General features: G+C 34.8%; 1 protein-coding gene across 2 annotated transcripts in view; it reads right to left on the reverse strand.

The window, feature by feature from the left end:
* The window catches only part of MYO9A (myosin IXA), a 221325-nt gene extending 207745 nt beyond the window's left edge, over positions 1-13580 (reverse strand). For both annotated transcript variants that reach the window (XM_082648185.1, XM_082648184.1), the window contains exons 1-3: positions 12694-13580; positions 6972-7066; positions 4394-4456 (exon numbers count right to left, since the gene is read on the reverse strand). In XM_082648185.1, coding sequence (XP_082504311.1) covers positions 4394-4456; positions 6972-7066; positions 12694-13533 — 998 coding nt within the window. In that variant the 5' untranslated portion in view covers positions 13534-13580. The remainder of the gene's footprint in view (positions 1-4393; positions 4457-6971; positions 7067-12693) is intronic.
* Between the last annotated feature and the right edge of the window lie 2964 nt (positions 13581-16544).

Consider the following 16544-nt stretch of genomic DNA (forward strand, 5'->3'; position numbering starts at 1 on the left):
CTCCTCTACCAGGAAGTCTACACAAGCCACTGAACCAACCTTACCCAGTGGGGGAAGACACCAAAAACAATGGGAACTACGAACCTGCAGCCTACGAAAAGGAGACGCCAAATACACTAAGTGAAGCAAAATGAGAAGACAGAGAAATATGCAGCAGATGAAGGAGCAAGGTAAAAACCCACCAGACCAAACAAATGAAGAGGAAATAGGCAGTCTACCAGAAAAAGAATTCAGAGTAATGATAGTAAAGATGACCAAAATCTTGGAAATAGAACAGAGAAAATATAAGAAACATTTAACAAGGACCTAGAAGAACTAAAGAACAAACAAACATTGAAGAACAACACAAAAAATGAAATTAAAAATTCTCTAGAAGGAATCAATAGCAGAACAACTGAGGCAGAAGAAGAGATAAGTGACATGGAAGATAAAATAGTGGAAATAACTACCACAGAGCAGAATAAAGAAAAAAGAATGAAATGAATTGAGGACTGGTTCAGATACCTCTGGAACAACGCTAAACGCACCAACATTCGAATTACAGGGGTCCCAGAAGAAGAAGAGAAAAAGAAAGGGACTGAGGAAATATCTGAAGAGATTATAGTTCAAAACTTCCATAATATGGGAAAGGAAATAATCAAGTCCAGGAAGCACAGGGAGTCCCATACAGGATAAATCCAAGGAGAAAGATGCCAAGAAACATATTAATCACACTATCAAAAATTAAATACAAAGAAAAGTTACTAAAAGCAGCAAGGGAAAAGCAACAAATAACATACAAGGGAATCCCCGTAAGTTTAACAGCTGATCTTTCAGCAGAAGCTCTGCAAGCCAGAAGGGAGTGGCAGGACACATTTAAAGTAATGAAAGGGAAAAACCTACAACCAAGATTACTCTACCCAGCAAGGATCTCATTCAGATTTGATGGAGAAATTTAAACCTTTACAGACAAGCAAAAGCTAAGAGAATTCAGCACCACCAAACCAGCTTTACAACAAATGCTAAAGGAATTTCTCTAGGCAGGAAACACAAGAGAAGGAAAAGACCTACAATAACAAATCCAAAACAATTCAGAAAATGGTAATAGGAACATATATATCAATAACTACCCTAAATGTAAACAGATTAAATGGTCCAACCAAAAGACATACACTGGCTGAATGGATACAAAAACAAGACCCGTATATATGCTGTCTATAAGAGGCCTACTTCAGACCTAGGGACACATACAGACTGAAAGTGAGGGGATGGAAAAAGACATTCCATGCAAATGGAAATCAAAAGAAAGCTGGAGTAGCAATTCTCATATCAGACAAAATAGACTTTAAAGTAAAGACTATTACAAGAGACAAAGAAGGACACTACATAATGATCAATGGAACAATCCAAGAAGAAGATATAAAAATTGTGAATATTTATGCACCCAACATAGGAGAGCCTCAATACTTAAGGCAAATGCTAACAGCCACAAAAGGGGAAATTTACAGTAACACATTCATAGTAGGGGACTTTTAACACCCCACTTTCACCAATGGACAGATCAACCAAAATGAAAATAAATAAGGAAACACAAGCTTTAAATGATACATTAAACAAGATTGACTTAATTGATATGTATAGGACATTCCAACCAAAAACAACAGAATATAGTTTCTTCTCAAGTGCTCATGGAACATTCTCCAGAATACATCATATCTTGGGTCACAAATCAAGCCTTGGTAAATTTAAGAAAATTGAAATCATATCAAGTATCTTCTCCGACCACTATGCTATGAGACTAGATATTAATTACAGGAAAAAAACTGTAAAAAATACAAACACATGGAGGCTAAGCAATATGCTACTAAATAGCCAATGGATTACTGAAGAAATCAAAGAGGAAATCAAAAAATACCTACAAACAAATGACAATGAAAACACGCTGGCCGAAAACCTACGGGATGCAGCAAAAGCAGTTCTAAGAGGGAAGTTTATAGCAATACAATCCTACCTCAAGAAACAAGAAAAATCTCAAATAAACAACCTAACCTTACACCTAAAGTAATTAGAGAAAGAAGAACAAAAACTCCCCAAAGTTAGCAGAAGGAAAGAAATCATAAAGATCAGATCAGAAATATATGAAAAAGAAATGAAGGAAATGATAGCAAAGATCAATAAAACTAAAAGCTGGTTCTTTGAGAAGATAAACAAAATTGATAAACCATTAGCCAGACTCATCAAGAAAAAAGGGAGAAGACTCAAATCAACAGAATTAGAAATGAAAAAGGAGAAGTAACAACTGACACTGCAGAAACACAAACAATCATGAGAGATTACTACAAGCAACTATATGGCAATAAAATGGACAACCTGGAAGAAATGGACAAATTCTTAGAAATGCACAGCCTTCTGAGACTGAACCAGGAAGAAACAGAAAATATAAACAGACCAATCACAAGCACTGAAATTGAAACTGATTAAAAATCTTCCAACAGGGGCTTCCCTGGTGGCACAGTGGTTGAGAGTCCGCCTGCCGATGCAGGGGACACGGGTTCGTGCCCCAGTCTGGGAAGATCCCACATGCCGTGGAGCGGCTGGGCCCGTGAGCCATGGCCGCTGAGCCTGAGCATCCAGAGCCTGTGCTCCACAACAGGAGAGGCCACAACAGTGAGAGGCCCGCGTACCGCAAAAAAAAAAAAAAAAATCTTCCAACAAACAAAAGCCCAGGACCAGATGGCTTCACAGGCGTTTTCAAACATTTAGAGAAGAGCTAACACCCATCCTTCTCAAACTCTTCCAAAATATAGCAGAGGAAGGAACACTCCCAAACTCATTCTATGAGGCCACCATCACCCTGATACCAAAACCAGACAAAGATGTCACAAAAAAAGAAAACTACAGACCAATATCACTGATGAACATACATGCAAAAATCCTCAACAAAATACTAGCAAACAGTCCAACAGAATGTTAAAAGGATCATACGCCATGATCAAGTGGGGTTTGTCCCAGGAATGAAAGGATTCTTCAATATATGCAAATCAATCAATGTGATACACCATATTAACAAATTGAAGGAGAAAAATCACATGATTTCATACATGGACATATATACACTACCAAATGTAAAATAGATAGTTAGTGGGAAGCAGTCGCATAGCACAGGGAGATCAGCTCAGTGCTTTGTGACTAGCTAGAAGGGTGGGATAGGGAGGGTGGGAGGGAGGCAGACACAAGAGGGAAGAGATATGGGGATATATGTATATGTATAACTGATTCACTTTGTTATATAGCAGAAGCTAACACACCATTGTAAAGCAATTATACTCCAATAAAAATGTTAAAAGAAAAATACTAGCAAACCAAATCCAGCAACATGTAATAAGTACTATACATACATCTACAAATCAAATCTAGCAAGATAACAGAGAATCAGTTTATATAAGCTCTGGATCTTCTTCTGCCATTGATTCTTCAAAACCAAGGAAACCAGGCTTATATCACTACCACTCTATTAAAATGTGTTAGAAAAAGTTACTAATAACCTTCTAATAGCCGTATCTGTTAGCTCTACAAGTCTTTAGGAGGCTATTCTCTTCCCCAAACTCTCTTCCCTTCATTCTGAAACATCTCTAATTCAGATTTCCTCATCAGCTAGCCACAAAAAAATTAACAGAAAAGTCTGAGTTCTAGTCCTAAGCTTACAGGTAATTAATTATGATAATGTTTAATGAAATTTTATTATATATAAGGACTACACTGAGCATTTTATAAACGTTATTTCATTTAATCCTCTAAACAACTTTAGGATAGTTTTCCATCTGCAAAATGAGAAAAAGTATATAAGAAGCATATAAGTATATAAAGTTAGGTGATATGCCAAAAGCATATCCAATATTTGAATATAGGTTTGTTTAACTTCAAACTCTGGCTCTTCATTTTGTCTCATTATAACATGAAGCAAATCATTTACCTCTCTGGTATTTGGCTTCCTCATCTAAAGAAAGTTACATATATGTCATCTCTGAAATTCCATATACCTCAAAGATTACAATGAAATTAAGAGCTTTATTAAAAACTTTTCTCAAATTAGAGAAAGAACATCAAGACATGACAAAAGGTCCAAAGGCAAAACGCTCACAAAACGATACCACCTGAGATACCACTATTTTCCTGTTCTGATAGTTTGCCTAGAATTTAGAAAGGACAACATTTCTATATACCCATTAAAAAAAAGACCTCCTAGCAGCTTCTTAAAAAGTACAGTATTCTGCCCATGAGAGAAATAGCAATTATATATAAAGTTATACATGGTATAAACTGAGTTAAAGGTCATAATATACAAAGATCTGAAAAGTCAATCTACATGATACAAATGTTAATTCGATCTAATTACACAAATTAAAATACGTACCGTTCATTATGCTCTTGATAAACGAGTCTGGACTTCTCCAGTAGATACTTTTCAACATAGGCACTAGAAGAAAAATAAAATTGATTGATATAAATAATAAAGCTTAATATAAAGTAGACAAATATTTTATCAGAGAAGATGCAAAAGTATAAAGAATACTATCCAGAGTACATGTAGCACTGGTGTTGGTGGTGTAGTGGTGAGCACAGCTGCCTTCCAGAGTACATTTACCACTATAATTGTGTTATGGACACTGTTAGTGTCATCCACATTAAGTTCATAAACTCCTAAGTCTTTTTTTTTTCTTTCAATAAAGCAAAATAAAGTCAGAAGTTCAAAACATGGCACATAAGACCCTCCCGTGACAAAGACCTTACATTCTTTCTAGGCTCAATACCACTGGACATCATTTCAGATATTATAGGTTGACCAGACTACTAAATAAGGCTCAAAGATATACTTTTTTTATATATCCATGCTGTTGCCACATTCTGGAATAAATTCTGGTAAGTAAGTTTATTATTTACCAATTTACTCAGTAAGTATTAATTAACTGGGCACTGTGCTAAGCACTGTTCAAATACAGAAATAAGTGATATACTACCTGTCCTCAAGGGGCTTACAAACTAGTGGAGAAAACAGGTAAACTAGCAGCTATCATGCTGAGTTGATAGGGTTTATTTTACAGCAATGACCAGAATATTATGGATGTACCAAGAGAGACACATAAGATTCAATCCAAGAAGGAAAAAGGACGTAAGGAAGAACTCACATAGAGGGTGAGTACATAGCACTTATTAATATGGATACAAAAATCATAAATAAAAACTAGCAAGCAGAACACAACAACCAGTTTACATATGTATGTGTATAAACATGTCTGTGTGTGTACGTCTGTGGGTGTTTGTGTCTTTGTATTGACCAAGTCAGATATCTTTTCCCCAGGAATGCAAAATAACAATAAAATTAATAGATCCCAAAATGAAGATCAAGCTAATTTCCATAGATGCCAAAAAGGCCTTTGATAAAATACAATAGCCATTACTGACAAAAACACTCAAAGAAAATTAAAATCAATGTTTAATTCATTAACACAATAAAATGTCCTAAAGCCAGTATTTTACTTAGTGAAGAAAATTAAAGGCATTCACACAAAGGTCTAAAACAATATTATCACAGTATAGGAGTATGTAATCAGACAAGATAGAAAATAATCAGAGATATAAGGAACAGGAAAAAAATTTAAAGTATTTATTTATGCAGATATGATAATACACCTAGAAATGTTAAGAGAAACAACAGTAAAACTAATATAAACAATAAAATAATTCAGTAAGATAACAAGATATAAAAATCAGTAGCCTTCACATATACAAATAATGTGCAATTTTAGAAGATATAATGCAAGAGAAAAATCACACTTTAATAACATTAAAAATAAAATAAGATACTTAGGAATAAACTCAACAAGAAACATAAAGAAACTAAAAACACTTCTAAAAAGCATAAAGATGTCAATTACCCAAAAATTTATTAGTCCAATAAAACCAAGCCATGAAAGACATGAAAGATCCTTCAATACCTATTGCTAAGGAGCAAAGAATCCAATCTGTAAAGGCTATATACTATATAATTCCAACCATGTGACATTCTGGAAAATGCAAACCTATTAAGAGTGAAAAGGTCAGTGGTTGCCAAAGGTTAGTGGGTGGGAAGGGATGAACAGGTGGAGCACAGGGATTTTTAGGGCAGTGAAACTATTCCATATAATACTGTCAGGGTGAATACATACCTTTATACATCTGTCAAAGCCCATTCAAGGTACAACACAAATGGAACACACTAATGCAAGATATTATTAAGAGGGGAAACTGGGGGACAGGGTGAAGAGGTATATGGGAACTCTCTGTACTTTCTATTCATTTTTGTCATAAACCTAAAACTGTTCTAAAAATAGTCTATTAATTTTTTAAAAGTTATAAAGAATATTGCTGGCACAACCAGAGGACTCTGATCACAGACTGTATAATAAGAATTATTATTATGACAAAATTAAATATCTTAAGTATAAAATAGTATTAGGGCTCAAGAGGGAGGGGATATGGGGATATATGTATACATATAGCTGATTCAGTTTGTTGTACAGCAGAAACTAACACAACATTGTAAAGCAATTATACTCCAATAAAGATATTTTTTAAAAAATAGTATTAAGTAGGAAAATGTCATTGTGGTTGCTTTAGGAAATACAGTAATTAGGGGGTCAAGTTACCTGCCCAACTTACTCAAAAACAATATTTTAAAAATGAATGTAGAAATAATATAGAAAGATAAAGCAAATGCATATAATTGTTAAAAATTTATAAATCTAAGTTAAGGGTATATGGGGGTTACACTATTCTTAGAACTTTTCTCAGGTTTGAACTTTTCCAAAAGAAAGAAATAATTGAGAAGAAAAAAATTTAATATAAACACTAATGTCACTATTCTCATTAAAAAGCAAATGAACAACCTATGGTTTATGAAGGGGCAATGGCAAAAATATAAACACGCTCCAAAGTCTGCTACTGCTACTTACCCAAGTACAGTGCCTGTTTCTTGGTAATTTACTTGAATAAACTTGCCAAAACGACTTGAATTGTTATTATGAGCTGTCTTTGCATTTCCAAAGGCCTGTCAAAATAAAGAGTTCTCATTAATTTTATTTTTTAAAAATGGAAAATCCTGCTTAAATCAGCTCAAAGATAAAATAATGTTAAAGAGATAGTAGAAAAGCAATTCACTTTCATAGTTCAGGTAAAGTAAAAGAAAGCAACTAACATTTGAAATGAAACCAAGTAGACAGCATTTTACGCTATTCAGTAAAATAAATCTTAATTTTAAAAATTTATTGCTGGGCTTCCCTGGTGGCGCAGTGGTTGAGAGTCCACCTGCCAATGCAGGGGATGCGGGTTTGTGCCCCGGTCTGGGAGGATCCCACATGCCGCGGAGCGGCTGGGCCCGTGAGCCATGGCCGCTGAGCCCGCGCGTCTGGAGCCTGTGCTCCGCAACGGGAGAGGCCACAGCAGTGAGAGGCCCCGCAAAAAAAAAAAAAAAAAAAAAAAAATGTATTGCTCATTACAAATCAGATTTCATTTTCACATTCCAGAGCCAGCAAATATTCTTGATATATTTATACATATGTATTTTTTAAAACTTGCTTAACTGAAATAGCAATGGGCTAGGAAAAGAATAATTACATCAAAAGAATTAAAATTCTAGAACAGTATAAAGGAAATAAAGTTTCATTACATAATGTACTACGCTTTATTATATCTACTTAAAACAAAATGACAGTACTATTTTAGAAAGAATGAAAAATATATGTTTCCTAAGTTATAACCAAAAGTATACACCATGCAATGAAATATTACCTAGCAATAAAGAAGGAACTACTGGTACAGACATCAACACTGACAAATATTAAACATTATGCTAAGTGGAAGAAACCATACACAAGAGTACATATTGTAATATGAAATTCTAGAAAAGTCAAAACAAGAGTAACAAGAAGCAGATTAGAAGCTGTCTGGGAATGGGGATGGGGGTGGGAAATGTCTACAAAGGGACACAAGGGGTAATGAAAATATTCTATGCTTGATTGTATGATGGTGGTTACAGGGTATATGCATTTATCAAAATTCACTAAACCATACATTTTAAATGGCTATATTTTATTTCATGTTATATCTCAATAAAATTTAAATTTAAAAGAACCCACTGTTGAACTCACATATTCAACAACTTAAATGAAATCTTCAAGACATAATGCTGAATAAAAGAAGCCAGTCTCCAAACACTACATACTGTATGATTCCATTTATATGACACTTTGAAAATAAAAAAACAACAACCAGCAATGAAGAATAAACAAGTAGTTCCCACAAGTTATGGGAGTATGGGAGGGCAGAGGGTATGAAGATAAGGAATAGCATGAGGGAGTTTCATGGGGTAGTGGAACCACTCTGTACCTACACCCATAAATGGTTACACAAATTAATATGTTTACAATTCATAGAATTTTACTGTAAAGTTATTTCTTTTAAGTTTAATATCTACTTTTTAAAGTAAATCATTAAAAAATAAAGGCAAATAAAACACAATTTCAGATACACAAATCTGAAAATATTCATCATTAAGTGAACCCACACTAAAAGAACTAAGGAAGTCCTTCATGCAGAAGGAAAATGCTATCATGTTCAAAAATGGATCAACGTAAGGAATAGAGAACAGTAGAAATAGTAACCACATGAGTAACTATATAAAATACATTTTATTACTTAGACCTCTTGAAAACATTACTGAGAATGAGATCAGAGAAAATGGTAAAGATCTCTGAAATTCCTCTCCCCTTCATAAAACAAATAAGACTAACAAAAATTGTTATTTGTCAAAAGTAACATCAACTTTTTGATTATTCTAGAAATTAACAAGGGCTTGGAATAATCCTTTGTAGAAGAACATTTAATCAAGGAAAACAGCTGGATCTCGGTAAGAAAAGCAGGTATTGGTGTCATTTTAACTTACCTGATTACCAATTCCCTCTCCCTAGCTCCACACTGAAGAGAAAACTGACACCCTACGATTACAGGGTTTTTTTAGAAAAAGCAGTCTAGCCTAGAAGCCACTAGAAAGATCAGACTAGGGTTAGAGTTAAAGCCTTGTCCCACAGATAACTCACAATTTGACTTATTTGGCATTTTCCTAGAAAACCTCATTCAAAGGGCTATCTTTCTGTGACCTGACTTGAAGATCACTCACTGAGAACAACCTTTTCCCACAGGTGTGTTTGTTAAAAAAAAAACCTAAAAAACAGAGTTGCCACGTGATCCACCAATCCCACTCCTGGGCATATGTCTGGAGAAAATAATTCGAAAAGATACATGCACCCTTATATTCATAGTGGCACCACTTAAAATAGCCAAGACATGGAAACAACCTAAATGTCGATGGACAGAAGAATGGATAAAGATGTGGTATATATACACAATGGAATACTACTCGGCCATAAAAAAGAATGAAATAATGCCATCTGCAACAACATGGATGGACCTAGAGATTATCATACTAAGTGAAGTCAGAAAGAGAAAGATAGCAATATCATGTGATACCACTTATATGTAGAATCTAAAATATGACACAAATAAACTTACTTACAAAACAGAAACAGACTCACAGGCACGGAGAACAAATTTGTGGTTACCAAAGAGGAAAGGGGGTGGGAGAGGGATAAATTTGGAATTTGAGATTAGCAGATACACACTACTACATATAAAATAAATAAACAACAAGGACCTATTGTATAGCACAGGGAACTAACTATATACATATCTTGTAATAACCTATGATGGAAAAGAATATGAAAAAGAATATGTATATATATGTATAAGTGAATCACTCTGTTGTACACGAGAAACTAACACAACATTAGAAATCAACTATATTTCAGTACCAAAAAAGAGAGCGAGAAAGAGAAAAAAAGGAAAAAAAAAATGGTGATGCAGTGGTTAAGACTCCATGCTACCAACGAAGGGTGCCCAGGTTCGATCCCTGGTCAGGGAACTAGATCCCACATGCATGTCACAACTAAGAGTTCACATGCCACAACTAAGGAACTGGTGAGCTGCAACTAAGGAGTATTAAGGAGCCCTCCTGCCGCAACTAAGGAGTCCACGTGCCACAACTAAGAAGTCCACATGCCACAACTAAGTAGCCCACATGCCACAACCAAAGAGTCAGAGAGCTACAACTAAGGAGTCGGCGAGCCACAACTAAGGAGCCTGCAAGCAGCAACTAAGACCCAGTGCACCCAAATAAAATAAATATTTAAAAAAAAAAAGAAATGGTGAGAGCAGACATCTGTGTCTTCTTTCTGATCAAAGGGAGAAAGCTTTCAGTCTTTCACCATTAAGTATGTTGTTAACTTATAATTTTTAATAGGTGTTTTTAATCAGATTGAGAAAGTTCCTTCCTATTCCTAGTTTGTTGAGAGTGTAGTTTTGTTTATTTGTTTTGTTTTTTTAATCATGAAAGGGTGTTGTTTTTGTCAAATGCTTTTTCTGTATCTATTCTGATGATGGTGTGGCTTTTGTCCTTTAGTCTATTAATATTGTATAATACATTTATTTTTGTATTGTTTAACCAAACTTTCAGTCCTTAATATAAATCCTACTTTACCATGGTGTATACTTCTTTTTATATTTTGCTGAATTAAGTTTGCCAGTATTTCTTTAAGAATGTTTGTGTTTCAAGGTATATCAGTCTGTAATTTTCTTTTGTTGTGGTGTCTTTGTTTAATTTTGGTATCAGTGAAATATTTTGGGCCTTATAAAATTAGAAAGTGTTCCTCCCTCCTGTTCTATTTCTTGGAAGAATTTTTGAAGGATTTGTGTTAATTCTTCTTTAAATGTTTAGTAGAATTCATCAGTGAAGTCATCTGGTCCTGGGCAATTTTTTTTTTTTTTTTGGAAGTTTCTGACTGCTAAGAAACAGACTCATAGACATAGAAAACAAATTTATGGTTACCAAAGGGGAAAGGGAGTGGAAGAGGGATAAATTAGGACTTTGGGATTAGCAGATATAAACTATATACTATATATAAAATAGATAAACAACAAGGTCCTACTGTATAGTACAGGAAACTATATTTAATATCCTGTAATAAACCACATGGAAAAGAATGTGAAAAAGAATATGTATGTATATGTATAACTGAATCACTTTGCTGTACATCCGAAACTAACACAACATTGTAAATCAACTATACTTCAGTAAAAAAATTTAAAAATTTAAATTTTAAAAAGGAGAGGGTTAAACCTGGGAAAAATGTATATATATTTTCAAAACATGTCTGATAAAGGATCTGCACCCAGCATACACAAAGAACTCTCAAAACACAACAATAACAAGTTGGGCAATAGATTTTGACAGACACTTCACCAAGGAACATATATAGGTCGCAAGTAAACACATGAAAAGGTGCTCACATCATTAGTTATTATAGAATGCAAATTAAAATCATGAGATACCATTGTATACCTATTTGAATGGCTAAAATTAGAAAGAATGACTATATCAAGGGTTAGCAGAGATATGGAATAACTGAAACTGTATATACTGTTTGGTGGGAATATAAAATAGTATGTAAAATTTATACATAAGTTTGGCAGTTTCTTAAAAAGTTAAACAGATACCTATCATATGACCCAGTCATTCCACTCCTAGCTATTTACCCAAAAGAAAAGACAGCATATGTCCACACAAAAACTTGAATACTTTCTGTGTTATAGCCAAAAACCGGAAACAACGTATATGTCCATCAAAAGATGAATGAATAAACAAAGTGTGGTATATCCATACAATGGAATACTGTCTTAGCAAAAGGAATCAATTATTGACACACACAAAAAATAATTAAACCAAGTAAGAGAAGTCAAACATAAAACAGTACATACTACATGATTCCATTTATATAAAATTATAGAATGTACAGACTAACCTACAGTGACAGAAAGCACGTAAGTGGTGTCTTATAGATGAGTGGGCTAGAAAAGGTGAGAAAGAGGCATTACAAAGGTATATGAGAACACTTTAGGGATAATGGATATGTTCAGTATCTTGACTGTGGTGGTGGTTTCATGGGTATATATCAATACATATGTCAAATTTATCCAATTGTACACTTTAAATATGTGCAATTATACCTCACAAAAATCTCTTTCAAAAAACAAGTAATATTACCTTTCCTTTCAGCTCTAAAACAAAAATAGTGTATTCTCTTTCCTTTCTACCCTTGATGGTATTACTTCTAAAACACAGAACTAAAAAATTTTTCCCATATTCTCTGCATTTTCAAAAATGAACCCTTAGAATTTCAATCTTAGGCACAGATTTTAAGGCTGCAAAGATAAAAATATATTGACAAGACTATATTCCCCAACTACCTATTTCCACAATCCAATACAGACAGGAGTCCTGCCCCTGCTATCTCCCTTTACAGGGGGATATATCTGACTCCAATCAACTTTCCTTTGCATCCTTTGAAATGGCCCAAAGACATCCTTTGAAAAAAATATTGCCACTGTCACACCTTTCAATCTTCCACACTGCCTTTTTTTGGTTTCCTATCTTCCAGTTTTCCTTGGTAACTAAAAATGATGTCTATACTTCTATTTAGTTTCATTTCATTTTCTCACATCTAACAAATTTTAATTTTTTTAAAGATATATTTAAGAGTAAGAAAAGTATTTCTACACACTTACCTCAAGTACTGGTCCAGCTCCAAGAATAATTTGTTCCACTCCACTGGCAAATCCTTTCTGACTGAGGGCAGTAAGGTGATGAATAAGAAAGTTTGTGCTTTGAGTCTTCCCAGAACCACTCTCTCCTGAAATCACGATGCACTGATTCCTTTTGCGCTGAAGCATGGCATGATAAGCTACATCAGCCACAGCATAAATGTGAGGCTCAAGTTTTCCCAACTGGTGGTTATCATACATTTTGACATATTTGGGGTTATAAATAGGAAGAAACTTGAATGGGTTAATAGCTATTAGAATACTGCCAACATAGGTGTAAATTTTTTCATGCTTAAAGCGATTTCGTAGGTTTTCTAAGAGAGTTTTCTCATTCAAATCAGGTAAGCTACATAAATCATCAAAGTCTTTTTGTTGAGGCTGTGGAAGAAAACCCCGTTCCATCATCCTGCGACGTTCTTCTGTTACCCGTAGCCATGACTGAAGACTACCATAATGGATTGATCCATCAAGGTTTTTTTCTCTCAGAAGAAAACGGTAGTCCTCTCCACTCAGGCGATTTTCCAGAGCCATTCGGGGCCACAACATCATTCGCTGAACTGGACAGTCTGTTGGATTGAGTATCCATTCTTCTCCACCAAATTCTTTTACCTCTGCTAGAACGTAACATTTTGTTTTGTCAAGATGAAGTCTGTTTATAAGAGAGTCAATCACCTCAGCAGCTGTGGAGTTTTTTCTGGCAGGAATTGGACAGTAGATTGTCCCTTCTGAAATTGTCCCAGGATATATACGTAATGTATGTTCATTATCCTCAAAGCGTCGTCTTCCTCCATCATTTATATTCATATTGGATCCTGTCCCATCAGCATGGATAGTATGTGTTCAAGACTGCACAAATCATTTTCGTGGCAAAAGAACTGCTGCAACATAAAAGATGTGAAACATTAAGGAGTCACATTACACAGTCACTGCTTTCTGAAGCTCAAAAAAAGGAGGCTTAACAATCAAGTTGATTACACCTTTTAGGACAAAAAATCCTAACTCTTCTCTTAGTATAAGAACCGTTCTTGAAGACAGTCTCGTTGAGATCACATAATATTTCATACTATTGTCCAAATCTGTACACTTCCCAAAACAGCCAAAATTTTTTCAGTCTTTTGTTATATTAATAATTCCAAACCCAAAGAGTAAAAATAAAAATTAATTTGTCCTCTACTATCTTGAATGTTTCTAAGGTACCTGGGAATAGAATCAAGTTCTTTCCTTATATATGAAAAGAGCCTCACTGAAGACTGGCTTAAGATGGACAGAACAGTCACACAAATTTTATCACCCCACACCCAAAAGCTCTTAAGGTTAAAGCAAAACCGAGAAAGAGTGCATCAATAGAGCAAAAATTTGTGAAATTAAAAACAGTAAGAAGATGAGATCAGATAAACAGAAATTAAACTAGATGAAGTTATAACCAAGAAAACAATGAGAGAAACCTGCTATAGAACAGACATATTTTCAAGGACTTCTGGACTCTGCCTCCCTTAAGGTGAAGATGTAAAGGGAGCAACAAAATTGATCCTGCCCCTGGCTTGCTGAACAAAGCTGACAAAATTATACAACTAGGCACCATTACAAATTTTATTCAACCTTCCCTTTTCCTTCAATGCTGCCTTTTTATCTAACTTTATTTCATTTCTTACAAGTATTCTGCATACCCTCCAATTTTCTCAAACCCCACATATATCACACCTCTGAAAGAATGATTTCAACTTTTATACCTAACTGAGAAAACAGTGATTTCTTTTAAATGACTTCTCCAACTCAAAATGTATTCCTATTTTTATCTCATCTCTGTTCTTCCATTTCTGTCTACAGAGAAAATGTTCCAGATCCTTCCCATTTCTTAGCATCTCCATCAGTATCTTGCCCCATCAAAAAACAGCTCCCAGGGCTTCCCTGGTGGCACAGTGGTTGAGAGTCCACCTGCCGATGCAGGGGACACGGGTTCGTGCCCCGGTCTGGGATGATCCCACATGCCGCGGAGCGGCTGGGCCCGTGAGCCATGGTCGCTGAGCCTGCGCATCCGGAGCCTGTGCTCCACAGCGGGAGGGGCCCCAACAGTGAGAGGCCTGCGTACCGAAAAAAAAAAAACAGCTCCCATATGCTATCCATCTTTCCTTTTTCACTTATTGCATCCTTTAACATATAGATGCTGTTATTTTTTTAAAAAAGAAAAATACCTTCAGTTGCTTCTCTCAGACGACTACACTACTTTTGTCAAAGTCCTCTCTAATGAAGATACTCTGTTTACCTTTTTCCTAGATGATCTTTCAAAAGCAGAGAATACTATAGAACATATAAAAACCAGTCATAAATCTACTACCCAAATTCACCGTTTGAAAACTGATGTAATCACTCCAGATTATTTTATAAACAAACAAAATATTAGAGAGATAATTAACGCTCCTTCCTTTGCTCTGCAGAGGTAACCATTATCCTGAGGTTGGTATTATTCCCATACATGCTTTTATATTTTTACTACATATGTGGGTCCCCATAAATTATAGATAGTATTGTTTCCAATTTTTAAGCTTTAAAAAAATTGCTATACCAAATAGTCTGCATCTCACTGTAACTTAACATTGTCTTTCCTATTTATAAATGCTGATACATGTAACGTTCATTAATTGCCAAGCAATATGACATGGTATGTTGGCTCATTAATTGGAACAAATGTACCACTCTAGTGGGAGATGCTGATAATGGGTGAGGCTATGCATATGTGGGGGCAGGCAGGGGATGTACGGGAAATCTCTCTACTTTCCACTCAATTTTGCTGTAAACCTAACACTGTCCTAAAAAATAAAGTCTATTTTTCAAAAACTCCCATTGTATGCTTATACTACAATTTATCTATCTACTATTAATTAAACCACAATTTATCAATCTACCACACTAAATCCTTCCATTGAACGCTTAAAATGTTTCCAGTATTACACTATTAAAGCAATGCTGCAATTCTCATACATGTCTCTTCATGTACCTTTGCTAGAATTTCTCTGGACTGTAGACCTAAGAGTGAAATTGCTGGGTTTTAAGCAAAACCTTCAACTTTACTAGATATTAACAAAATGCTCTCCAAAGCAGTTGTACCAACTGACTATTTCACAGCCGGTGTAGGAAGACCTCATGTTTCTCTGAATCCTTACCAAAAGTCAGTATTGTCAGACTTGAGTTTGTGCCAATATAAGAAATATAAAAAGGTATTTCATTACTTCAATTTGTATTTCCTTCGTGACTAGTAAGGAGGGGCAACACTTATCCTATCATTTGCCATTGGGGCTATGATTGTTTATTCATTTTCCCCTTTTGACTTGTCTTTTCCTTATTAATTTGAATGATTTTTCATATATCCTGGATATTAATCAATTTCAGCTGAATGAGTGACAAATATCTCCTACCATTCTGTAGCTTATCTTTCTATTTTGTTCATGTTGCCTTTTGTTGTAGAGAAGTTTTATTTTTAATAAATTTATCAATATTTTACAGGTTATTTCTTTTTTAAGAAGCAACATTAACAACAATTGCAGTTAACTCTTATGTGCTTATCTGTACTAGTCATTTTTCTAAGCATTGCACATGGATTATTTAATCCTCACAATTCCTCCCTCAGGGTTGTTTTTATCATCATCATCCTCATTTTACAAATGAGAAAACACAGAAATTTTATAGAACTTGACCAAATGTAATAAAGTTGAGATTTGAAGCAGGCAGTCTGGCTCTAAAACCTACATACTATTATCTCCCGGTATCGTTTTTTAAAATCCTCCTTTATCCTAAGGATATAAAGTTATTATCTTTTC

The sequence above is a fragment of the Grampus griseus genome, assembly GCF_964374135.1.
Source record: "Grampus griseus genome assembly, chromosome: 2".
NCBI classification, from domain to species: Eukaryota; Metazoa; Chordata; class Mammalia; order Artiodactyla; family Delphinidae; genus Grampus; species Grampus griseus.